At 38.9% G+C, this 27390-nt stretch overlaps 2 protein-coding genes across 4 annotated transcripts in view; one reads left to right on the top strand and one right to left on the bottom strand.

Moving 5' to 3' along the window:
• Positions 1-462: 462 nt before the first annotated feature.
• Positions 463-4501, top strand: LOC306870576 (prostaglandin E2 receptor EP4 subtype-like). The gene is made up of 2 exons (XM_079417941.1): positions 463-1558; positions 2464-4501. Exons 1-2 carry the CDS (start codon positions 773-775, stop codon positions 3058-3060), a joined length of 1383 nt encoding a protein of 460 aa, XP_079274067.1. The 5' UTR covers positions 463-772; the 3' UTR covers positions 3061-4501.
• A 7800-nt stretch (positions 4502-12301) lies between these two features.
• Positions 12302-27390, bottom strand: part of LOC306869831 (tetratricopeptide repeat protein 33-like) — a 33801-nt gene continuing 18712 nt past the window's right edge. For all 3 annotated transcript variants that reach the window (XM_079416755.1, XM_079416756.1, XM_079416757.1), the window contains exons 3-5: positions 21805-21886; positions 15951-16082; positions 12302-12719 (exon numbers count right to left, since the gene is read on the bottom strand). In XM_079416755.1, the coding sequence (XP_079272881.1) occupies positions 12351-12719; positions 15951-16082; positions 21805-21886 (583 nt within the window). In that variant the 3' untranslated portion in view covers positions 12302-12350. The remainder of the gene's footprint in view (positions 12720-15950; positions 16083-21804; positions 21887-27390) is intronic.

Here is a 27390-nt window from a genome sequence, read left to right as displayed (position 1 = left end):
TTTTTTTTTTTAGGCTCTTAGCGAAATGTGCTATTCATGTTTTAACATGTATTGTGGTGGTAACACTTCCTTTCTGTCAAGTTATGCTAATTTGTACTCTTGAAAGCAGCACCATTTTACCAGACAAACCAAGAGAGAGAGAGAGAGAGGATAAAAAAAATCTAGCTTTAATTGCCATTTTGTTCAATAAAAAGTACGACATAAAAGCAAAACATTGTTAAATGCATCGTTTACACATTCAGGAGGGACACAACAACCATCTTTGCCTTAAATGACTATATAAGTAATTAATTAGGCGAAAAGAAGAAAGAGCAATGAGCGAATTATTTAGATAAATATTAGCCTCGTAGATATTTTATGCAGAGACAAATATGTCAACTTGCAGTGACAGGAGGGTGCAAGACTGCGCGCTATGGGCGGAGCTGGCAGAAAGCTCTCAAGGAAAAACTTGTGAGTCAGTTTAGTGAGAGTGAGGGCAACCGTGAACTAGTAGCTACACACCTCTCACGAACAAAAACACAGGACTGAACTTTAGGACGTGTGAAAGACCGCGTGCGTACCCCACTCCGCCGAGTCAAAATGTTTCCTAATCCGAGACGCGCTTTGGAGACGCATAACAGCACATGAAACCTAAACGTGGAAGGTATCATCGTGGGATCTTTGACATCGATTGCGAAGTCACAGATCTCATGAAATGCGTCTTTAGCGCATGATTTGATTTGAACATCAACCTGCATGTGAGAACCCCCTCCAAAAAAAAAAAACAGTGAAGATGAACGAAACGAGCACGAGTCGTGGCAAGGAGGGTTGGGACCCCACTATCCCGGTCATTATGTTCATTTTTGGTGTGGTCGGTAACGTGATTGCTATCGTAGTGCTTCGAAAGTCGCGAAAAGAGCAAAAAGAGACCACTTTTTACACCCTGGTGTGTGGACTTGCCGTAACTGACCTCCTGGGAACTCTCCTCGCGAGCCCAGTCACCATTGCCACCTATGTGAAGGGAGAGTGGCCCGGCGGGAACGCGCTGTGTCAGTATTCCGGCTTCGTTTTACTCTTCTTCTCCTTGTCAGGTCTCAGTATTATCTGTGCCATGTCCGTCGAGAGGTACCTCGCCATCAATCACGCGTATTTCTACAACCACTACGTGGACCAGCGGGTGGCAGGCTTGACGCTCGCGGTGATCTATGTGTCCAATGCACTCTTCTGCGCTCTTCCCAGCATGGGACTGGGATCCGTGGTGAGACAGCATCCAGGAACCTGGTGTTTCATTGACTGGCATAGCAACGACAGCACGAACGCCACTTTCTCCTACATGTACGCGGGCTTCAGCTCCGTCCTCATCCTCGCCACGGTCCTCTGTAACGTGCTGGTGTGCGCGGCTCTCATCATGATGCACAAGCGCTTCGTCCGCAGGACCTCGCTGGGGACGGACCAGGCGCGAGTCGCGGAGCTCAGGCGCAGGCGGAGTTTCGCGCATCTGGCCGGCGCGGAGATCCAGATGGTCATCGTTCTCATAGCCACGTCCATTGTCATTCTCATCTGCTCAATTCCTTTAGTGGTAAGTGGGGTTTGGTGGCCTCTGGGAAATGACAGCTTACTTTGATTTAGAGGTAGTTGCATTAAATGTAATTAGGCTATGTGGGGAAACTCACAAAACGCAAAACAGGCTGGTTTGCAAGATGGTTTGCTAATAAAAGTCCACGAGTTCACTTAAGCGTAGTTTAAATACGGTACGGAGGAGTGTTTTTTAATCACAAAAGTATGTGAAATAGTATCATACCAATTTTACAATACCATACATTGTTACTGTATCTACTGTAAAATTGTAAATTAAAGTGAAAATGATGAATTACAGCATAATTTACTGGGCAATATATAGACTATAGTCGTACAAAAAAAAGTTTTTTTTATAAATTAAAAATATGGAATACCTTTCCTGTATCTTTATATAAATTAATGACATTTAGATAGTATTAATAAAATATACAGTCGAATAAATGCATCCCATAATGCTTGTGATATGTTTATATCTTTCTTGCCACTTGATTTTCAAATGGTAAGGTTCTGGCAAACACAACGGCCAGCTTTTTTACCATAAAAATACCACAATTAATGTTTTTTGTTTGGAGGCTCTGTTCATACTAAAACACTCATAGGTTGAAAACACTCATACAGTTTTACATACTGCACAATTTCAATCAGCACTGAGATAGAAAAGTGATGAAAAGCCCAAAAGTTTGTCAAGGTCACATACTCTACTGATTGTTATCTACTGATGAGAGATGTTGTACACAAAATGTTCACTGAATGTGATTGTATCTGTATATATAATCTGATATGAAACCAGTATCTGATATCAGTGCGTGTACCTTCATCTGCTGTCTCAAATAGATGGATGGTGTCAGAAATCAATGTATGATAACTAAAGATAAGTAAACATATAATGTCTTGTTTCCTGTTTAGGTGCAGGTGTTTGTGAACCAGCTGTATCATTCTCCAGTAGTGACGCTAGCAAAGCTGAACCCAGACCTTAAAGCCATCCGAATTGCCTCTGTCAACCCCATTCTGGACCCCTGGATCTACATCCTGCTGAGAAAGACAGTTGTGCAGAAGATTCTAGAAAAGATCAAGTGCCTCTTCTGCCGTATCGGTGGGAGGAGACACGGGAGGAACACTACGGAGTTCCACTGCGGTAACGGTGTCCACAGCTCATCGGTCATGTCTCGTGATTTGCCATCGCTAGCGTTGGCCGAGCTGCCAGAGGTGATCAGCACATCGCAGATGTACCTGTATCCCATGGAGGCGGGACAAGAAATGGGCTGCTGCAGTGGCTCTGTGCAGAGCAGATCGTGTTCGACTTCAACCGAGCAAACCCTTCTGCAGGACTCTCAGGTGGCAGAGCTCAGCAGTGAAGAAAACAGGACGGAAACGGGCACGGATTTCGTGAAACCACATTCGTGCACGAACTCCAACACAAATGAAGCACAGTGTTCCAAGCACCAGCCGCTGCAGGTGACCTTTACAGATGAGACTTTGAGCTTACAAGAAAGAAGCATATGATGCATGCTGAAAAACTCGCTTAGTTCAGCAGAGCAACATGTCGGGAGGTAAAATACATTTCAAGAGCAAAAACTGAAAAAAGAATTCCTAAAACTTCATGAGACTAAAGAGAAAGACTACGCAAAGGACTCAAAATAGTGCTTACTAAAGTAGGAAAAACAATGTTGCTATATATCTGGGTCAAAACATGCAAAAAAAAAAAAAAAAAAACAATTGCATGATGGGATGGAGAGGCAAACTGGCCTCATTTTCTGATAGTAACTCATAATGGATTTCAAAAGAAATGGGTTTTGTTGAGCAACAGGTTATGCTGACTGCATATTCTAAACAGCAAAACAGAGCTCTAAAAAATGTGTATTTAATTTATTGTAAGTTGTTGTGAATTGCTGCAGAAAAGGCCTTCTTATCAGATGAATACAGTTCCGTTGGGCTCTGACTGACTGAATTGGTTGACCCAGGAAAATCTTGAATAGATTTGATGGACGACCATGTGAGCAAATATCTACTGCCCTGCTTCAAGTTTCCTTTTTGCAGACATTTTGGTGAGAACTACATTAGGTCACAAGTTCAAGTAACCAGAGTGCCTTGTTAGCTTTTCTCATGCTGGAACTCGTGGTTTAAAATTTCCTTTTCCTTATGTTAAGGTGACCAAAACACATTTCATTTCTATTGGTGCATAAACAACTGTCCAAACTGTCTTTGGAATTTCTATAATATATACGATATTCTGTGAATTAACCAAGCAATTTTGTATCCATGTTTACTGAGAGTAACACCATCACACACTATAGCGGTACCCAAAAACTCCTCATACAATGTAAGAGCACATGATACACAGCACATTATTGCTAATTTTTGTTTCTTTTAAAGTATGTGTAGATGATAGAACGTATAGTGAGGTGATGAAATCGTAAAAGCTATTAAGATGCTGAATGTCTTTTAAGGTCATATGTTTTGCACTTTTAAATCCTTGTAACCACTGAAGAAAATTTGAACCGTTACTATGAGTCAGTGGTCATCGAGGAAGAACTGTTGAGTTCATCTGTACATACTTGTGATGTTAAAATGTGAACGCTGTCTCGCTTTAATTTATTGTAGGCTTTTTATACAATCTGTGGACTCTAGTTATTTCTTCTCTGTGAGAAGGTCAAGTTTGAGATGGTTCTACTCATGTTGAATATATGGTTTTTGTTTTATTTCACAATTCTTATGTGTATCAAAACAGTATGAGGCATGATTTAAACTACTTAGCACCATCATCTGCTGCATGTATATAAATGATTCAACATTACTGTGTATATTTTCACCATTTAATTTTCACATTTTCAAACACAAAGACAATCTGGTCTTGCTCTTACCCTCGATGTGGCCCTCCAGAATGTGCAATGGCCAGCTAATTATGCTGAAATAAACTCTTGAACTGAAGACAAATAGAAAACTGAAAATCAAAATCTTATGGTATTTGTTGTCGCACTCTTAAATATTAATATAAGCATAGCAGCTATATAACATAATTCAAATATCATTGAAATCATTTAAATGAATTGAAAGTGCCCAGTCCAACCAAGCATTACAAATCAATTTAATATATATGAGTTTATTACAAAAATTAGATGTTGTCATTTAGCCTTAGGTATTACTTAATTCTCCGGTTTCACAGACGAGGCTTAAGGCTAGTCCCAGACTAAAATGCATGTTTGAGCGGTCTCAACTGAAAATATCTTGCTCTGACACATCTTAAAATACGTCAGTGCCATTGTTTTGTCTCAAGATGCACACCTGTAACATTTTCTTCTAAGGCATTTTTATAAAAGCTGCTTAAATACCTTAATTTAACAAAGGTCTAGTCCTGGCTTAAGCTAAGCCCCGTCTGTGAAACCGGGCCAGTAAAGTTTAAAATAAAATTCTCAACTTGCTATCAAAATTAAAGGCAAATGTCTAATCAAAAACATTTGAGAAATAGTTTGAGAAAGACATCTAAAGATGTAATTTTTAACAAAATTTAATTTATGTTGGAATTTTTTTTATCTTGATTTGGCATTCAAGCAAATAAATATGACTTCAGAGATGCAAAAAAATCTTATATCCAGAGAACATCAATGAACACAATGGATCTGTTCAAAAATTATAAACAATTTACCGATGGGACAAGTCCAAAATAATAAAAAAAAAAGACCAGATTCATAAGACGTGCACACTCATCCTAGTCACAGCATAGATTGCATCTGTATGTGGAAAAAGACAGATGACCCATAATGATCCAAAATATAGTTTCAAGTGTAATGTTTCCAATGTGTCAGTAATCCTTAAGTCGGTCAGAGCTCATTATATTTTTAGAAGAATAAATGACTGGTCAGGTTAGGTCATGTTAGACCTCTTAAATTCTTGGATAAAGTCATCTCATTCTTCATGTTGTATCCACATCCTTAAATATATAAACTCTGACATTCCGTTTGCTTTCGTGCTTCAAACTAAATAAGTCCAATGATTCACTGAGGTATCATTATATGATCCTTACACGATGACCAATGTGCAGGGACAGATCTGGAGACCTTCACCGACTGTAGACATCCCATAATTTCATTAGCTCATGAAGGGAAATCAGTTCTACTCTCCACTGCAAGTATTCTCAGCATGAATCATGCATTTGTGCACTTGCTGTGACGTACAAACTGCCACCTGTCCCGGTTCCATACATAAATAAGAACTGACAAAAGCGATCTTTCATTGCAGTCCTACAGCAGCACAGTCCACAGTCCATCAGTTTCAGACATCTCCCTAAAACATCATTAGCCAAGACGTTAGTGTCCTCATTTATTTGAATAAAGCAACAATTAGCAAAGGATTAGCGGGAGGCAGAAGGATGCTGGAAGCTTCCGCCAGGTCCCACAGGTGCCAAATAAAAAGCATTAGAGACGTAAATGTCCCAGTTTGCAGCCCACGCACGCAGCTGGACAGTATCAGTGCAGATAGTGTATGAATGCCTATGAATAATGGGGTCAGTGGCAGTAACAGCAAGTTCACGCACACATGTAAGGCATGTCACAATCAAACTGAAATTGTGGGGTAGCCTACTTAGAACAGAGTAAAGCCTATTTCATTTTGAACAAGGGGAACAGTTTTTTATGAAGGTGTTAATGTCAGGTATTCTTATGTAAAAAGAAAAACCCTGCAGCTACCTGTAGCACATTATTCTACCTGCACATAGAACGGTGGATTGCTGATCGATTGCTTTTGTCTGTCGTGCTGCTGAAAGGTTTACAATTGAAGCGCCGTGTAGCTTCGCTTTTCTGTTGAATCGCTATCTTACTTTCACTCTCTGTTGTTTAAAGTGATAATATATAACTTAATTCCCACCATATTTCTGGTATTATCTATCAAACTAATTTGATCGTTCGCTTTTGTGCACGTTACCATTCGTAAGCCAGTTAGCTTGTCACTCGCGGGTTCCATTAGCGTTTCTATTCGTGCCTATTATTGTTTTCTTTTTTCTCGCTTTTCACGAGGTCATCAAACAACAGTGGTAAGCGAATCATTCTTCAATCACGGTGAGTAATGACTTCTCCTGCTATTGTTGTTTGCCACATGTACAGTTTCTCTCTCTCTGTCGGCGACGAGGGATTCACATGTGATATATGCAGGGAAATAGTTCGGACAGAGACAGAGAAGATTTCAGAATTAGAGACACGCATCCAAACTTTAGTTGAGGACAGTAAGAATGTGAGGGCTGTAGATACTGCTTTGGGTGCAACTAGCTCAGGGAGTCCTGGCCTAGTCGCGGGTCAAAACACCACCCTTCTGTTCCGATCAAAACATCAAACACTCAGTGACGCACCCACTGAGAAACCTGATGAAAGTGCTCTAGTTATTGGCGATTCTATTGTACGGAATGTGAAAATAGAGACACCAGCCACCGTAGTCCAATGTTTACCGGGAGCCAGAGCGCCTGACATCTTGGCAAATTTAAAAGTGCTGGCTCATGCTAAACGTAAATTCAGTAAGATTGTTATTCACGCCTTCGCCAGTCGGAGATCACTAAATATAATGTTAAAGAGGTGTGTGAGCTTGCAAGTACGATTTCAGACACTGTAATATGCTCTGGTCCGCTCCCTGCTTACCGGGGTGATGAGATACATAGCAGACTGTCGCCACTCAATGGCTGGATGTCTAAGTGGTGCCCGCAGAACAACATAGGTTTCATAGACAATTGGAAGAATTTTTGGGGCAGACCTGACCTGTTGAAAAGAGATGGTCTTCATCCCTCTTGGGGTGGTGCCGCTCTTCTCTCTAGAAATATGGCACATAGTCTTAGAGTTCGTACTTGACTAACTGGGGCCCAGGTCAGGAAGCAGACATACTGGTTAAACCGACCGTCTGCTAGCCGCCTCACGTCACAGAAGTCAGTTAATTCTCAGCACATAGAGACTCTTTCACCTAGATATCACACTATAGAGACTGTGTCTGTTTCCTGAACTAGAAAATACAGAAAACATGCAAACCAAAGTAAGAGTAACAATTTAATTGATGTTCAACAAATAAAAAACGGATATAATACAGATAAACAAATGATAAAGCTTGGCTTATTGAATATTAGATCCCTTTCTACAAAAGCACTTTTTGTAAATGCTATGATCACTGACCATAAACTAGATGTGCTTTGTTTGACAGAAACCTGGCTAAAACCAGTTGACTACATTATTTTAAACGAATTTACCCCCCAAGATTACAGTTACAAACATGAACCGCATCCAAAAGGTAAAGGGGGAGGTGTTGCTACAATTTATAGCAATATTTTCAGTATTTGTCAGAGGTCGGGTTTCAAGTATAATTCGTTATCCAAAGAAATAAGTGTTAATGATAAATCCCCTGCGATGTTTGTACTGGCCACTGTATACAGGCCATCAGGGCACCATACAGACTTTATTAAAGAATTTGCTGATTTTCTATCTGAGGTAGTGCTGGCTGTAGATAAAGTCCTAATTCCTGGTGATTTTACATGGAATTGATGTCAGTGGCGTTGAAATATTTCAGCAGAGCGATGATATCTCAGATCATTATCTAGTTTTGTGTATATTCCATATGGCTAAAGCTGTAAAGCCAACTCCTTGTTACAAATATGGTAGAACCATCACTTCTACCACAAAAGACTACTTTATAAATAATCTTCCTGACTATCTCAATTCCTCAGCATATCCAATAGCTCAGAACAACTTGATGATGTAACAGAAACTATTGACTCTCACTTTTCTAGCACTTTAAATATGGTTGCTCCTTTATGCTTAAGATGATTAAGGGAAAGAGTCCAACACCATGGTATAATGAGCACACTCGGGCCCTAAAGAGAGCAGCCCGGCAAATGGAGCGCAGCTGTAGAAAAACAAAATTAGAGGTATTTCGTATTGCTTGGCAGGAAAGTACCCTATCCTACAGAAAAGCATTAAAAACTCTGTTTACTTTACGCCTCTTTTAGAAGAAAACAAACACAACCTCAAGTATTTATTTAATACAGTGGCTAAATTAACAAAAAAATATAACATCAGCAGGTGCAGACATTACCCAACAGCACATAGTAATGACTTTATGAACTACTTTACTTCCAAGATCGAAACTATTAGAGATAAAATTGTAACCATGCAGCTGTCAGCCACAGTATCACATCAAATAGTGCACTAGATCCCCTGAGGAACAATTCCATTCATTCTCTTCTATTGGAAATGAGGAATTGTATAAACTTTGTGACGAGTCGGCTGCCTCCCCCCTTATTGTCTTCACCACCCCGTCCCGTATTCGCCGCCCTTCACCAGGCTTCCGACGGGAGTGGGTGTGTGAGAGAGGAGGGGCGCTGAAACAGCCAGGGCTGGCGGCGTGTGATGAGGCGCACCTGATGTGAATAGAGCCTCATCACCGCCGCCGTTTAAATGCCGAGCGCGCCTCTCCTCGGGAGACCGGTCTCTTCCCCCGTGCATGCACGCTGGTGTCCTCGTGGGTCCAGGAAGGGAGCGTCGAGTAGGAAGACTGCCGCACCCGTTGGACGGCCGACGGGCCAGGATGCCGGGCCGTCGAGTCCCCCAGAAGCTCCGGGGGCCCAGGAGTAGGACGCCGCCACTCAAGGAAGCCGCCACCACTCGCTCCCGGACCCGAGAGGGGAGCACATGCGGCCACCGGACTCCGCCCCTTCCCTTCTGAACACTGCCTTCCGTCACAAGCCCCGCAGCACGACGAGGACACCAGATCCCTGTTTATTTTGGACACTTTTCCCCTTGGACACTATATTTTAATATTTTGTTTAATAAAAACCTCTCCGAGGCCTGACGCCACACCCACTGTGTCTGTCGTTTGCTCCTCCCGCCACAACTTGTTAAATCATCTAAACCAACAACCTGTATTTTAGACCCTGTTCCATCTAAGCTCCTAAAATAGGTGCTTCCAGAAGTAATAGATCCTCTTCTGAATATTAACTCATCATTGTCATTAGGATATGTCCCAAAAACCTTCCAACTGGCTGTTATTAAGCCTCTCATTAAAAAACCACAACTTGACCCCAAAGAATTAATTAATTACAGACCGATCTCGAATGTCCGTTTCTGTCAAAGATATTAGAAAAGGTAGTATCATCACAACTGTGTTCCTTCTTTGAGAAAATTTATATATGCGAGGATGTATGCAAGTGCAGTATGGAGTACCTCAAGGCTCAGTACTTGGCCCCTTACTTTTCCCGCTTTACATGTTACTCTTGGGAGATATCATTAGGAAACATGGTGTTAGCTTTCACCGTTATGCTGATGATACCCAGCTCTATATTTCTTTGCGACCTGATGAAACCAATTTGCAAAACTAACGGAATATCTAGTTGATATCAAAAACTGTATAACTAGCAATTTCTTACTGCTAAATTCTGAAAAAACAGAGGTGTTAATTATTGGACCAAAAACTTTTGCATGTAATAACCTAGATCACTGTCTAATACTTGATGGCTGCTCAGTAAATTCTTTATCATCGGTTAGGAACCTAGGCGTACTTTTTGATAGCAAGCTTTCCTTCGAAAAACATGTTTCTAGCATTTGTAAAACTGCATTTTTCCATCTTAAAAATATATCTAAATTACGACCTATGCTCTCAATGTCAAATGCAGAAACATTAATTCATGCATTCATGACCTCGAGGCTAGATTATTGTAATGCTTTATTGGGTGGTTGCTCTGCACGTTTAATAAACAAACTCCAGCTGGTTCAAAATGCAGCAGCTAGAGTTCTTACTAGAACCAGGAAGTATGACGACATTAGCCCGGTTCTGTCAACACTGCACTGGCTCCCTATTAAACATTGTATACATTTTAAGATCTTGCTAATTACCTATAAAGCCCTGAATGGTTTGGCACCTCAGTATTTGAATGAGCTCTTATCGCATTGTAGTCCTTCACGTCCGCTGGGATCTCAAAACTCTGGCCATTTGATAATACCTAGAATATCAAAATCAACTGCGGGCGGGAGATCGTTTTCCTATTTAGGGCCCAAACTTTGGAACAATCTACCTAACACTGTTCGGGAAGCAGACACACTCTGTCAGTTTAAATCTAGATTAAAGACCCATCTCTTTAACCTGGTTTACCCATAATACACTATCGCATTTCTATAATTTAAATCCGTTAAAGGATTGTTAGGCTGCATTAATTAGGTCAACCGGAACCGGGAACACTTCCCAAAACACCTGATGTACTTGTTACATTGTTAGAAGAATGGCATCTACGCTAATATTAGTCTGTTTTTTTCTTATTCCGAGGTCACCGTAGCCACCCAGATCCAGACTGTATCCAGATCAGATGATGGGTCAGCACCTAGCGATGACCTCTATAGCCAGAACACCTAGATGAGCCCCAGAGACTGATACCCAGTGAAGACCCTGTCTCCAAGACGGCCATCGGGACAAGACCACAGGAACCAGAGGAGCCCTTTGCACAATCTGATTCTGCTTTAGCCTAGTTTTAAACTGCTGATTTTGTCTGGCCAGAGGAGAATGACACTATTTAGACAAACTATTTCCCCGTCTAAATACTGTAAAGCTGATATAAAGCCACCGAGCTTTATATCAAGCCGATGTAAAGCTGCTTTGACACGATTTGCATTGTTAAAAGCGCTATACAAATAATATTGACTTGACTTGACCTTCCTTCCGATTCCAACATTAGGAAACAGTGGATGAACTTTATTTTTAAAGCCATTCCAGAATGTGTCAGTGAGAACTTGTTCCTTAGTTCACTTAATTTTACCGCAGATTTACAAACAAGGCACAATTCAACACAGGATTTTCAGAAATATTGAAACTAAAAGACGATGCTGTGCTGACTATATTGGCTCCGATCTAACAGTAACTGTTTTTATTATGGGGGCAGTCGTGGCCTAATGGATATAGAGTTGGACTTGTAACCCGAAGGTCGCGGGTTCGAGTCTCAGGTCCGGCAGGGATTGTAGGTGGGGGAGTGAATAACCAACACTCTCTCCACCCTCAATACCACGACTGAGGTGAGACCCTTGAGCAAGGCACCGAACCCCCGACTGCTCCCCGGGCGTATGTACACTACTATGTGTACACATGGATGGGTTAAATGCAGAGCACAAATTCCAAGTATGGGTAACCATACTTGGCCACACACCACTTCCCTTTCCCCTTATTACGTGGTCACAATTGCTTTGTCTGTTATTACAGATCGTTAGATATGTACAGAATATTTATGCGTTTTTAACCTAAATGACAGCACCATTCATCTACGAAGGATGTTGTCTGTCAAACATAGGCAACTGTTAGCCAATCACAGCAGTGGGCGTTTACTTACGAGTCTAAAAGCTGTCACACCTGTTCAAACAGAGCATTCTGATGTGGGGGGTGAAAAACTGGACAGAAAATTACTTCCATAAAAGCCAGTTGCTTCTAAATTATGATGATTTTTGATGTAAACCTCTTTATAACATTATAAGGGAACAGTACAAAAAAAAAGGCAGTTCATGACCCCTTTAAAAAGGGATTGCTCTGCTATTTTGTAAACTTAAAAGGCGACACTTAGCTGCACTAAAACTATGAAACTAGTAAAAGGAAGGAATTTATGCTCTTGTTCGAGTGGAAATGATCCAGAAGCATTTTAAATCTGGTACTCGCTTTACAAATTCACTGGGAATAATAACTTTGTTAAACACTATGAGGAAGTCAATCAGAACCCTGGATTATCAAATAAACTTAACAATACATACATAATCGAAACTATATACACATGAGGAGACACAAAACCTCTATTTCACTCAGAGTCCTCGTGCCTTGACTAAAACGCTCTGTGAGGACGAAGTGGGTTCGCTGTCATCTTCGACAATCACCTCTTTGGCAACCCCGCATGCGTCCACAACAAACGCTGTTTTCTTTAGGTCCTCATATTTTTTCTGTCTATCAGCCATGGCAGTGCAAGCCTCAATCACTTCATCGCTTTCAAAATCATAATCAGTCTTCAGCTCAGGAGCTTCCACAAGCAGCCTTCGGGCTTCATCTTCCTGTTTCTCTCTTTCGCGGAGAACTTTTTGCTGCTCCCGGAGCTGTAGGGCCCAGCCCATGTCTTCCTCCCAGAGGGGGCGCTCAGACGGATGCAGGTGCAACGCCACTTGGAAGGACCGTACAGCCTGGAACACACAGAGGGACATTAAACGTGTGGGAATTAACATAATATAATAAATGCTTTAAAAGTATTTATCATTCTTAGTTAATGTTAACAAATTTAATTTTACTTTAAATGTGTTATTTGATCAATAATACAGTAAACACTAATATTGTGAAATATTATTACAATTTGAAAAATTGTTAGATTTTAATATATTTCAAAATGTAATTTATTCTTCTGAGGCAAAGCTGAATTTTCAGCAGCCTTTACTGTCTTCAGTGTCACATGATCCTTCAGAAATAATTTTAATATGCTTATTCGCTGCTTGATAAACATTTCTTATAATTATCAATGTTGAAAACGGTTTACTACCCTAATAATACATTCATTAATGAATAGAAAGTTAAAAAGGACAGCATTTTATTTGAGATATAAATCGGGTTGGAGTGGTGTGTGGCCAAGTATGGTGACCGGATACTACCATACTCAGAATTTGTGCTCTGCATTTAACCCATCCAAGTGCACACACAGTAGTGAACATACACCCGGAGCAGTGGGCAAACCATATTATTAAGATTGAAACAACTACTACACGTGTCCGACTTATTCTACACTCAATATTTGGTGTCCACAGTATTAAAATGACCGTCAGAAAGCTAAATATTAATTTCCTGAAGATGGCTTTTATGTGCAAACAGTATCACAACTGCTTGAGTGCTGAAGAGTTCATTCAGTCTATGGAGAACTGATCTAACACGTTCATTTAATTCCGTATGAGGTCTGAAGCCTAGTTCCTGCTGTGAATCAGTCACCCTGCTCGTGTTACCCAGGGGACGAGGGGATGAAAGAGAGAGAAAGAACGACATTTGCTTTCTCTTCATCCCCTGGGAAAATAATGTATTCATAAATAGGATTTAGCGAGCCATTTTCCTTTCATAATTGACCTATTGACTTGACAATCTACAAAGGAATGGTCGACTCCTTCAACAGAAACACTAGATCACGTAACAGCCTGAGAGAGGAAGAATATCAGAGCCAGTGTGAGCAGGAGCCAAGAATGCCTAGCCCTTGTCAAGAAGAAAACCTTTAATGAGGAATAAAGCCATCTGATGGCTTCGGGAGACCTTTTCTCCTCCAGAGTCCTGATCGATTCAGCAGAGATGATTTTAACAGTTGTGCTGAAGTCATGATATAGACTCATTCAATCTTGCCTCCTCCATTAGAAGTGACCAACGTACAAACTGGAAAGTGCTGAATCCTGTAAGATGACTTTTATTTTCTTCTTTTTTTGTACAAATACAAAAGTTACTAGACAGTTTCTTGTGGTTATAACAACAACAGTAGACATGAAAGGGAAATTCATCCTGTCAATTTTCTAAATACATGTTCTTATTGTGAACAATTATGCATATTTAATTTTTTAACCTCACAACTTTTTATAAAAATGTCATAACTCCAGACAAAGAAAATTATTAACAGCAACTTCTAAGAAAAACTGCACTACACTTTTTTTTTGCTAGAATTTATTAAAATATTAATGGATCGAACAAAAAAACCTAACCCTTCTTCTCCAGCCTCTTTATTTCTTACTCATATAAATTTTATCGAACATTCCTTTGGAATGAACTGGAGATTTCCAGGAACAGCATGATTTTTAGTAAAATGTGTTCAAAATGTGGTAAAATTGATTGGATATCAATCTTATGTGAGCTGGAATGAATTGCCCAATGTAAAATGAGTTTCTTTAAAGAATGTGTTAAATTACGCAATATCATGATAAAAATTGTGGTTTTTATCATGATATAAAACTATGATTCAGAATCAAGGAAAATGTCAACTGAAAACAGACAGGCCTCATGACAGGTAAATGAATACAAATGATCAGCATGGTTCCAAATGCTCTACTTTGAACTCTACTTTGACCAAATAGACATAAATTTTATTAAAACTAATCATTTACATTAGCGCAAAATAAATGCAGGAGCTCTAATTGATGTTACACGTTCATTTGAGAGTGAACACTAGCAAAGTTTGAATAAATCTTGAGAAAATATCGTGTGCTATGAATGAAAGATTTGGGCAGGAAAACAGTTATCATCCTTGTCGTGAACAACCTTTTAACAAAAAGTTCATTTTCATTGCAACAGTTCTAAGAAAATGTGTTCCATGATCCTACAAAAAACCACAGCACTCTTAAAAATCACAGAACTTAAACATTAATCCTAACATTTCACCTGAGTCCTCCTCCATCCTCAGGTTATTTTTCTCTTCGGTGAATGACTTGACAAGGCATGCTTAGCCCAAAATAGTAAAGTATTTATTCCATTTCTAGCCAAGACGTCAAACTCAGTGTGTGCGATGAGCGTTTGCATTACTATACACACACGCAAGTAGTTACTAGCTGGAGACCTGCAGGATCTGCAAGGTTTTCTTACATTAAGCATGTCAGTTTAATGCACACAATCACACACAGGTCGGGGCATGTAAGGTGTGGCAGTGTTCCTGTTCAAGTAATCTTCCATGCTCCTGGGCTTGGACGTACTGAACTACACATTTCATCACAATGACACTCAATTTGAGTGATGGATAAGTGGCAAGAGGACTCATTCACCTCATACTGACCGACAAGGACACTGATAGCATAACATGGAGGGATGTAGGATTGGAGACCACAAGCTGTTCGCTTAAAGATGCTTCAGAATGCTGAATAAACTGTATGAAAACAATTCATCACCTAATAAACCGACTCCCAAGGTCGGCTGTTCATTTAGGCTATACAGGATGTCGCCTAGGGCCATGATGTTGTGGGATGGGATATAATAAAAGAGAACATTTATTATATGCTGTTCGTTACTAAAAAAAAGAAGAAAAAAGAAAAGAAAAGCAAGACCGCTCCAATTGCAATCAATGAACAGAACTGCTTATCGGATATTACATTTACATTTACATTTAGTAGACGCTTTTATCCAAAGCGACTTACATTGCATTCAAGTTACAGTTTTGCATTTTATCAGCTCTTGCTTTCCCTGGGAATCGAACCCATGATCTTGGCGTTGCTAGCGCCATGCCCTGCCATTTGAGCTATAGGAAAGCCCTATGATATAAAAAAACATTTAATCTTATTTAACGATCTTAAGATCGTTATTATTTTCTGTCTGAAAATATTGCAGTGGTTCTATTTATTTATTTTTTACGGTACGACCTGATGGGGCAGATTTAACTGTACACTTTTGGCATAATTGCATCTACTTACTAGTTCTACTTCGCCAAGACTTAGTTGGGCGCGGCCCAGAGTTTGCCACGCCTCCCACCAGAGGGGGCGGAGTCTGGTGGCCATCTCCGCAGACTGCACAGCCAGGAACACTTCTTGAAGGGTGATCAACACCTAAGGATTACACATTACAAGGTTAGAAGTTGACAAACTCAATTCTGAAATATGTTCTCAACACTAATTTCAAAATCTAAACCGATTTTAAAGATGCCCTTATTATGGATTTTTGAAAATGACCTTTCATGCAGTGTGTAACGTAGCGGTATGTGAATGTAAACAGTCTACAAAATAAAGCTGAAAGTGCATCATAAATAAAGTTATTGTCTTTTGTAGTAATTCCCTTTCTGTTAAGTTCACACGACCAAAGTTAACATATGCATTATGTCTGCTTACGTTCTGCATGGACATCCCGATTGTGTGGTTGTTCTTGTGGATAGCATGTCGACAATTGTTATTTGGGTCTTTACTACATTCTGTTTCCAACATGCACTGCAACGCAGTAGACCAAAGACAAAAGACTGGTCATTGGACCAATCAGAGCAGAGTAGCCTCACGGAAAGGAGGTGTTTGGAAAGATGAATCTTCTAATTATAATTTGAAAGTCATTGAGAAATAAGGTAAATTTAGATGCATATCATAAGAAAATTACCGTTTTTACCTTGCATGCATATAAACCTGTTGTTGGGGACTCTCAAAACCAAATTACAAAGCATTCAAATAGCATATTAGGAGCACTTTAAAAGACCAGGCATCAAACGCTTGCTGACTGAGAATCATACACCAAATGATGATGAACACACGCTACCTGAATAGTTGTTCACAAGAAAGTCACACAGAACACACACCTCATTGCTAGAAGATGCAAGACAAATGAAAACATTATAAGCTCTAAAACTGACTCCTCCAACTGAATGGGATCATAGTCTGAAACTATGGAGATAAAAATGGAGTTTGTGCCCATGTGAAATCGGTCTCCTCCAACTGGCCAAAATCTTCAGACTGGTTGGTACTTTTGGCAATGTGCACTGACTCCTCCAGACTGCAAATCAGGGCAAAAAATTGGGCAAATGTTGTGTAGTGTATTCCAACCTTTACAAAATCAGATTTATGCAACTTACAACAGCTTTTGTTGCACACTGTGAGCAAATTACATTTTTTAAGAAAACAACAGTTTTAAAATTCACTTTGAGGTATGACTAGGTATAATTTATAGAAGAACAAAACTAAATCATTTTCACCACAGACCTAACTTCAGTCAGTTATCCAAACATGATTGTTCTAAAAAGTTACTGCAGTTTCCTGAAGTAACACATGGTTAATTAGCCTTCAAGTTTGGCCTACAAATTAATGTCAAGAATGAGGAACTCTATTCATATTTACTCAGTTACAACAGTTCCCAAGCTGATGTAATTTATTTTATTTTAAACATCAATAAAGTGTTATCACAATGCAAAACATCCACTTGGGCCATAAGAGAGAGACAATATAATGACAACGAGCGAGCAAACACTGCACTACGTAGCAACACAGGGATGTTCTTACACCACAGATATTTCCATTATAGAGTTTTATTTAATTAAAGCCTTTCAATTCAGGTCAGACCAATAATCTAAGTAAATACCAGCTTTATACAGGGCAGGGTGTTGCCAAAGCAACAGCAGTTAAAGGACAGAACTGGGCTGTAATCTTAGTTTCCAGCAGGTTTGGTTCTGAAATTGCAGGCAGGCAGGCTGAAAAATATTAGATCCACAATGAGGTGAGCGCCACTGCTAAATAGATGAGTAATAAGCAGATGCAAGGGACACGGTGAGAGAGAAGAAAGGACAAAATGAGAAGGAAAATTAAAAAAATTAACTTTATGCAAACTCGACTTGTTGTGAAACATTGCTTGTAGATGGATCAGGGCAAGACTAAAGCCAACCTGCCACTTCAATGCGATCAGATTACTAATGAGAGACACTCAATCATCACTCTTTTCAGGTGACTCACCTCATACAATCATGTGATCAGTCAGGAAAAGGTCACTACAAGAAGGGGAAAATAAGGACAGCCAGTGCTGAAATGAATCCCTGACCTATGCTGCACTCAAGTGCTTCTGGGAAATTCCCACTTATGAGTTCGGAAGTCATAATTATATAATGTGAGTCCAAAAATGTATTTATTTTTTTCAAAATAAAATGGAATGACTGGACAGTTTTATTATAGGAAGGAAGAAAAAAGTCCACATTAAGAGCAACAAAGTGTAAAGTCAACATTCAGAGTAATGTATTGTGATCAATAGCAATTTGAAAGAAAGTGCAGAGTTTTCTTCTGGTAATTATGCGTCTACGGTGTTGTTCAAGAGCACTCAACTCAATAAATCAGCTCAACAAATTGTGATCATTCTGACATGACCAACAGCTGTTCAGCCTCTAGTGAAGCTTCACTGAATGCAATGATGCCAATCATTCATAACCAATAAGAAATGCAATGCTTTGTTATATATTTTTAACTGATATTATTTATTTCTAAACTTAATAACCTTAATTAAAATAATGCCAAACAATTTCATACCATTTTCTATTGACTTGCTCTTTATGTCATGTAGAAAAACAACTTTACAGGTTTTCCAGATGCAGTTTTTTGCAAAGAAACATGTTTATATTAATTTTGAAAAACTATAATAGAGACCAATTGTATTGTAAAACCTGCTCTATCACTGATACATTCACAATTTCGCAAAGACTATTTGATTTAGGCATTATCCAGTTTCTGAAGTTAACACCCACATACCGAGCATGTGTTAGATCTCTGAATGAGAGTGCTATGAGAAAATGAACAGACTCGAAAATTTAATCAGGAAATCAACCAGTCAAAAGGAGTTTTAATGTCCAACCTGTCATTTCACTCACACTCATCTGTTCCATGAAAAACAAAACTGCAACAGACAACGTTCACAGACATCAAAGCCAAGACACTTGTGCCAAAGATAAGATAAAGAGCGATGAAAGAGGATTTTAAAAGTGAGAAATAATAGAGGATGGAAAATTTTGAAAAAAAGACACGTGAAGGATGGGAAAGACAAAACGGTTAACAAGAAGAAAGAACGAACAGACTAAGTGATGTAATGACTGCAGCTGTATGCAATCTGTTAGTGAAATAAGAGAGCAAACAAGTGTGTTTGTGTGTGCACTCATCTCAATAAACAGCTATATACGGTGGCCCAGTAGTGCACAATACAACGGAAACAAGTCACAAAACAAAGGAAACAAGACACAACAACAATGAAATTAGCACAACACAATGGAAACAAGCCGCAGCACATCAAAATTAGCACAACACAACGGAAACAAGCCACAACAATGAAATTAGCACAACGGAAACAAGTCGCAACACAAAGGAATAGCAACACAAAGGAAACAAGACACAACACAACAAAATTAGCACAACAGAATGGATACAAGACGCAACACAACGGAAACAAGATGCAACACAACGGAAACAAGTAGCAACACAAAGGAAACAACACACAACAACAATGAAATTAGCACAACACAATGCAAACAAGCCGCAACAATGAAATTAGCACAACACAAACTGAAACAAGTCGCAACACAAAGGAAACAAGACACAACACAACAAAATTAGCACAACAGAATGGAAAAACAAGACGCAACACAACGGAAACAAGTAGCAACACAAAGGACACAACACACAACAACAATGAAATTAGCACAACACAATGGAAACAAGTCAAAACACAAAGGAAACAAGACACAACAACAATGAAATTAGCACAACACAATGAAAACAAGACACAGCACAACAGAAACAAGTCGCAACACAATGAAATTAGCACAACACAATGGAAACAAGACACAGCACAACAGAAACAAGTCGCAACACAATGAAATTAGCACAACACAATGGAAACAAGCCGCAACACAATGAAATTAGCAAAACACTAAGAAATTGGTCCTATGCGTTGTGTTGTGGTGATTTCATTGTGTTGTGCACTAGGCCTACTGGGCCACTGTACAGCTAAGTCACTGAACATGCTCTATAGCCATACGTGTGTGCGTATGATTGAGTAAGGCAACATCTATGTCAGGATCTAGGGCCATTCAGCAAATTCTGTACAGACTAGTGAAGTAAAATAAAGGAGAAATTCAAATGATGCAATTCAAGACCATTCCTGAGACGAGCTTACATAGCAGATATGTTGAAATCATGAAAGTCTAAAGCTTAAATCGCTCTTTGTTTTTATCACGGAATTTGGTCATAATTTCAAATGCCTGCCATTTAAAAATGACATGTCAAAATGACAAAACATACAGTAATTAAGATCCTGATAAACAAGTGAAGAGGAGAAACTAAAATTAATTACATAACATTTCAAGCTATCAATACCCTCTGTTTAGTGTAAAATTCATTTCAAATAAGATGTCAAAGATATGAAAATGCTCGACAGAAAAACTGTCTGATATTTTGAGTCGATCTGCCTCTGCCAGATCCATGATACTGTAATGTTCTGATATGAGATGCTACTGGATAATGGACAGGAGAGAGTGAAAGACAGATATTACAAGGTAAGATGAGTGAAAGAGGTGACTGATGGAGCAGATATAAAGGCTGATTAGGTCATTTGTTGACTGAAACTAATGGCCATCTTTGGCTCATCATAACCTGAAACCACCATCTGCTCTAGCAGCTCTGTCAACTTAACAATAATATTATCTATTTTGTGATTTTAATCTGTGATTTTTTTTGTGAGTATTATGCAAATGTTTTACAAATATATCCTGTTACCATCTGATTTGTACATTTTCCCATGTGTACACTGGATAAAGACGTTGCTCTGGCTTGTTAACGTTGAGGGAGCAGCCCGCCTGGAGGGTCGTCAAAGTGCTTTTCCTTCTTTTATGGTCTTAACGCTGTCATTCATCATCGTAAAACAGGTTTACTATTCATTTCAAGCTGCTAACATTAATGTAATCTGTAAACATATTTTTTATAAACAGCCCACCATCAGCTGAAACAAACTCCACAATCCTGTTAATGACATTATTTGAACCAACATTCAGTTAATAACAAAAATACAATCAGTAACATATAATTTTAGTTATCTTTTTTATTAGTCACACAGAGTAATGAAAGAAACACAGCACTCCTTCAACACTGTTTATAACATTTCATTGTGTTCATCACATTTCCTCAAAAATACAGAGGTGGTAGACAGATGATTACCACATATCTAGGTTACTAACTTGAAGGATCCCATGTCTGATCGCAAATGTGACTCATGAACCGGTGACTTAATGATATAGCGTAACAGCTTTGTCAGATCATCACTGCGCTCTTGTGCAAGACACTTAAACCCAACGGGGCTTTCCCTACATTAAGACATGAGAAAGCATCTGCTAAATGGTATCATTTATTTATGTTGATGTGGGTTGCATATTCAGGATCGCTATCTAAAATCGGTGGCGCCCTCAAGGAATGGTAATTCCATCCAGAGTGAAGGACAGATACAGTATGTCCATAGTGTTCTCTAAGTAAGACACAGTTTGTGTGGTAACAGCACAAGACGGTGAGAGACGAGAAGGTACAATACGGAAAAACCCCCTAGAATGTTCTGTTATAAAGCCACAGATAGGGAGTGTGTTTGGACAGTGAAACTTGGGGAGGAGGAAATGAAAATAACAGCCAGAGAGAAAGAGAGAAGAGAGGAAAATAGTGTGTCAGCATAACAGATGTGCGTCTCTACATCTGCGGTAAATTCCACTATTGCAGTCTTACCATTTACATTAAAATTTATTTTATAGTGTGAATGAATTTAGCAGATTTTCTTTTTTACCTGTGACTTCATCTCATACAGCACAGCATCGTCTGGTGTGAGCTGAATCGCCTCATCCCACCTCTTCAATGCCTCCCAGTTCCTACAGCAAACACATATACAGAAAATACTCCTGTAAATGATTATTTCAAATATCAAAAATGCATAACAAATACAGTATGTTTAAACACAAACATAGTGCAAATGCACGTACAAGAACACAAACACTGCTGCACACATTTAGTAAATCACTTCATTATTATAACACTTACAATCAAACTGTTATCAAAGGCCCAATGTCTAGAATGCAAAATCTGTTTAGCAAGGCGGATTCATATGTCAAATGGAATTTAAATGATTATACAACACCTACAGTGAACGAAAAACCTAAACTAATTGCCAGTGAATGGTCTTCTTCGTACCAAGCACATTTGTTGGGCTGAATGAAAAGCAAATTCACACTGATGCAATAGATGATTCAAACACATCTCTAGCGAGTCTGTTAACTTGGAAGCATCAGAAGAACAGTCAATTTTAGTAAATAGAACAGCAATTGCGATGACTAAAAGCATGCATTTTGAGTGGTTTATCAAGACTTGGAGAATAAATCAATTTTAGCTATAATGGCAAGACATATTTCTAAGCATAAACATGAGAGCTTTCTGGTTTGCAAAATATATAATATATTAAATATAATATAATATAATTAGTGGTGTCAAAAATAACGCATTAAGTTAACACAGGCGATTTTTTTTCAGTTTAACGCGTTAAAAATACTTAACGCAGGGGCGGAGCTAGGTTTGGCCACCCCACTCACAACTGCTGTTTGTCGCTTTTTCTCTTGACAAGAAGTGCATTTATTCAGTCGCAGAAAGTTTTTAAGACCACATCAAACAAGAGACATTTCAGACGCGCTCTCCACTTCACTTAGGGTGACCAGACGTCCCGAAAAATTCGGGACAGTCCCGAAATCTAAGCTACTGTCCCGAATCCCGCTCTAATTGTCCCGAAAATTATACTGAAGCAAAATCTTAAATATTTATTGTCTGATAAAACATAAAAAACTGTCCGTGGAGCGAGGTTGAGTCATCCTGCAGCCTGGCAACCAGCCCCCGCCGGCTGCTCATTGGCTGCAGCATCTTGTTTTTTTTTTTTTTTTTAGATATACCGTAGGCGCGCATTAAGATATGCACTGATAAGCAAATTTTCATTCATGAAATTGACATGGCTGGCGTACCGGAACCCCAACATGCTGCAAAAAAGCTAAAACGTACCGGATTGGTTCAGTCACTTTCGTTTGAAATTCATTATCTTTATTATTTATTATTCATGAACCCCCCCCCCCCCCCCCCCCCCCCCCCCCTCCGTCATTATTCATTACCCACCTCATCTGGTCACCCTAACTTCACTTCAGCGGCAGGCGCGAGTCAAACGAGCGCGGAAACGGCACTGTGCTCGCAGGGCGTGCTCAATTGTACGCACAAAGGTGCCGGCGCGTGCTGTAGCCTGTATCATTTCATATCAACGCGCGGAATAAACTACGTGCATGCAATGTCGTGTTCAGTTAAGTCACGATGTTACCAAAAAGGCGGTTAAAGCTGCCTTAAAACTGTGCATGCATGTAATATATTTTATATGAGTCACATTTAAGAACATGTCTATGAAATGGTTTTCAAAACTGTCCTTGAGCAGCCCAGCACTGTCTCCCTCATCTAACACACCCGAATCAACTCGTTAATAGAGACTTTATGGCCTGAAGTGTAAAAAGAGTTAACAGCTCTTAAAGAAATAACAGCCAAAATAACGTAATAACCAGCTGCTGTGATGTCTATTAATCAAATGACAAAGAAAGAAATAGAGGAAAAAATTACTTTTATAGTTTTAAGGATTCATCTAGCCTATATAATAAAATTGATAATAAATGTTACTGTTAAAATTGATATATCTCAAATATACTGTAATGTTGAATGGCTATAGTCAATAAGTAAATATTGAGGGGGGGGGGGGGGGGGGGGGGGGGGGGGGCAATTTTATAGAGAAATCAGTATTGGTATCAGTAATACTGGCCTTCAGTCTCAAAAAAAAAAAGATGCCATTAAACAAATATTAAAAAATATACTATCTTTATGTTTGCACATTAATTTGAAGATTGAATGTGAAATTATTGCAATATAAAAGTATATTTAAAAACTTTAATGTTAGGTGGAATTAATCGCGATTTCAGAAAAATGATTAATTAGTTGTTTTTTTTATCGATTGACAGCATTAAATATAATATAATATAATGAATGCACACACAGACCCTCACAACAACAGAGGCAGAGTGCGCAACATAAGGTATGTATGGGGAAAAAACAGGATATTTAACGACAGGTTTAACACATGCAACTGCAAGTCTTCTCTTGTTTTCCTTCCCTCCAAAAAAAGCTAACTAAAAGAGTATAAATAAGTGTTTTGATAGCTCATCAGAATATGGGGTTTAAAAATATTATAACCATTACACAAAAGAAAACAGTCTGCAGTCTATAACTGTAGTACAATTCAGAGCTATTTGACTTTAAATATTACAGATACTTGCATCATAAAATTAAACGTTGTCGGTTTCAAAGGAATGTTTTTGGGGAAAATAGAGTCAGTTTTCCCAAAATAACACTTTAAGGACAAAAAAGAAGCCAGACTGAATGTTATTTGACACTAGACTGTGTTTAAATTATTGGCATACTACTAATCTTGCGTAGACAATTTGCAGTAAATGATCAGGCCATTTTTTTTTTCATTGTGAAAAAAACCAAAAGGCTTGTTAATTGAAAACTGTCTGCTGGTAATTTGATCCGCTGTTTTGAAAACAGACGTACAGGTACATTGTGTGCTTGAATGCTTAATGTCAGAACATGCAGCCTTCTAAGAAAACCAAAGTACTTACTGTACCTACGGCACAAAGTTTGAAATGAGAAGTTCAAATTTCAAAACATGTCACTTGTTGGAAATGCTGGCAATGAGGGTCAGACATCATTACCACTGTTGAGAAGTTTTTTGTGTGTCCCTAAACTGCACCCTCAAAGCATTGCGACACCCCCTCTTAACCTGTTCAGTTCCTTGTTAGCCCCAAGCTCCACCCACCCCATCTCAAGCCAATGAGAATCATCTCACAGACTTGCCCTTTTTTGCTGCATGTGTTTATACAGTGCAGAGGACTGAGTTTTACTCCTGTGTTTAATTGACCATGTAAGTGCCTTTGTTTGATGCTTAAATATTTTGTATGACAAGTTTGGCCTAAATGTTTATGTTCATGCTTGCTTTAGTTTCTGTTTAGTTCTGTTTAGGCACGTGCTTCAGTTATTTAATGTGCAGTTGATGTATCATTGTCGTTGCCTTGTACCTTATTTAGCATTGTTTATTGGTAAATTAAACATGTATATCTATTCTCTCTAAAGCAACCACACGCACACTGGATGTACAATAAACTTTCCTATACCTGGTTTGACTAGACTGGACCTGTTCTTAATGACAGCCCCACTGGCTTCAAGCTAGCTAGCTACCTCAGCACCCCGTTACCTCCTTTGCAACCACATTATATTGAAGACTTTGAATTTGAAGCCCTTTCAAATTCCCGTAATTCTTCAGATCAAGCAGTCCCCTCCTCTTCACAGAACTAGCTTCTGTATTTACACAATGAAAGTTAGTAAAAAAAAAACTAAGCTAGTGTTAAACATCAGCTGGGCAAATACATCATGGCATTTTTCTGAGTCCATAAAAATGGTTTAGATTTGTTAGGCTTTGCCATGTCTGTTTATCATGCAAATAATGTACAGTGGTTACTTTTCAGAGACCTGTGGTAATTGATGAGATAAGGGCATCCTATGAAGGAGTTCAAAGCACCCACAGGGGAAGATAAAAAGCCCTCAAAGTCAGTTAAAAAGGATTTATTAGATATTTTCCAAGTACGTGATTGTGAAACACGTCATAAGTTACGGAAAGGCAAAAAGTACATAGTGTTACTCTACCTGCAAAAGTGGGCGTAGGTATGAGGAAAGGTGTACTCCTGTTCATATTTTCCTCACACTAGACTAACATCAAATTAGCTGACTGTGCAAAACATGGTAAACACAACTTTTTATTGATACTATACATGGAATTTTCTGTATTTAATATTAACTTCAACAGCATCATATATGTTGGAACACCTCAGGCAATGTTGGGAACAAAGGTCAGCCAGCTATAAGGTTTAAATTACAAATATGCTCTGTCACAATCTTACCATGCATTACTAGTAGAAAAGTATGACAAGTGTTTGCAAAAAAACATCACTTTTCGTCTCCGAATTGCAATAAAAACCATGTGCTGCATGTGGTAGTGTAAAAGTGTGTTTGTGACAAATGACATGGAGAAAGCACTTAGTTAAAAAAAAATCTGCATCTCATCTAAAATGTAAGAATACACACAGAGTCAGAGCTGTCTTCATCAATGTACATGAATGAAACCCTCATATAAGATTTCTCAATACACAGACGTTATAACACTCCAGGATCTTTGGATATTTGCACTGCAAATAGAGACAACTTGGCACAGGGAGAAAAAGGTACTCACAAACACAACAGTGAGCTAAATTCACTTTACAGTTGGACCTAAGTAAAGTGGCATGAGAGCATCTATAGAATTGTTGACCAATATTTGATATGAACCAAATTTTAAAGATGTGTTGACCCTCCAAAAATATTTGAGCAAAAAAATCAGAATTGGGCAAAATGGTTAATTAGCAGTGTAAACACAGCCAATGATGCACTGAGCAGGCAAAACATCTACAACATCACAGCACAATGTGCTGATAACTTGGTACAATATTTGAAAAAGAATTTCATCAATGTGATGTCAGGAAGCCCTGTTCCTCCCCTCATGAGGACGCTGGGACACAGGCTGTATGGCGCAGCCTTTATATCCACATTGAGCCAGGAGTCACGTGAAACTGAGTGATGTTGTGCGCAATTACAGTCATCCTTAATGTAAGTGACACTATGACACAATACAATGTCAAAGTACTATTTATCTGTTCCTTTGTAACTGTGCCTTAGACATCAATATTTCATGAACCCCCTTAAAACTTGTTTTTTTAATTTAAAAAGACATTAAAAAAATTCAATGTGATTATTGAGGTATTTAATAATATTCAAGCATTAAGTCTTAATATCACAGATTATGCTAATCAAAAACAAACAGCAAATTTATCAGCAAGACATGGAAATTGAAGTTGAGTCAAGCATTAGGAATATGCTGACTAAGTCACCTGCTATTTCTGTTGTTTGGTAGCTAAATCTGTCTCTTTTCAACTCTAAGCACTTTCAGAACTTAAATTACAGATGAACAGACATCTGTAAAATCAGTTCTGCAATGGAAACTTACAAATGGTCTCATTTCATCCCACTTAATGAAGTATGGCAGGAAAGTTTAACTCGAAATGAATGTCACCCAGGAAATAGTCCCACTAATAGCGGAAAAGCTCCGACGTGTCAACATTACTGACATGAGACAAGCCATCTGTCCTGTCACTTTTTTCATAAGAGACAATTTACTGAACATCAATGAGATAGGGATTAGTTTTCACGATACAAT

Source organism: Barbus barbus, assembly GCF_936440315.1.
Source record: "Barbus barbus genome assembly, chromosome: 5".
Lineage (NCBI taxonomy): Eukaryota > Metazoa > Chordata > Actinopteri > Cypriniformes > Cyprinidae > Barbus > Barbus barbus.
Note: the sequence above shows the minus strand (reverse complement) of the source record. Positions and strands in the feature narration are given on the sequence as shown.

What these genes read in the sequence shown, in the direction of transcription:
- LOC306870576 (XM_079417941.1), top strand. Translation starts at nt 773, where the DNA reads ATGAACGAAACGAGCACGAGTCGTGGCAAGGAGGGTTGGGACCCCACT. An exon ending in TCTGCTCAATTCCTTTAGTG is followed by an intron (nt 1,559 to 2,463) that starts GTAAGTGGGGTT and finishes TTTCCTGTTTAG; the next exon opens with GTGCAGGTGTTTGTGAACCA.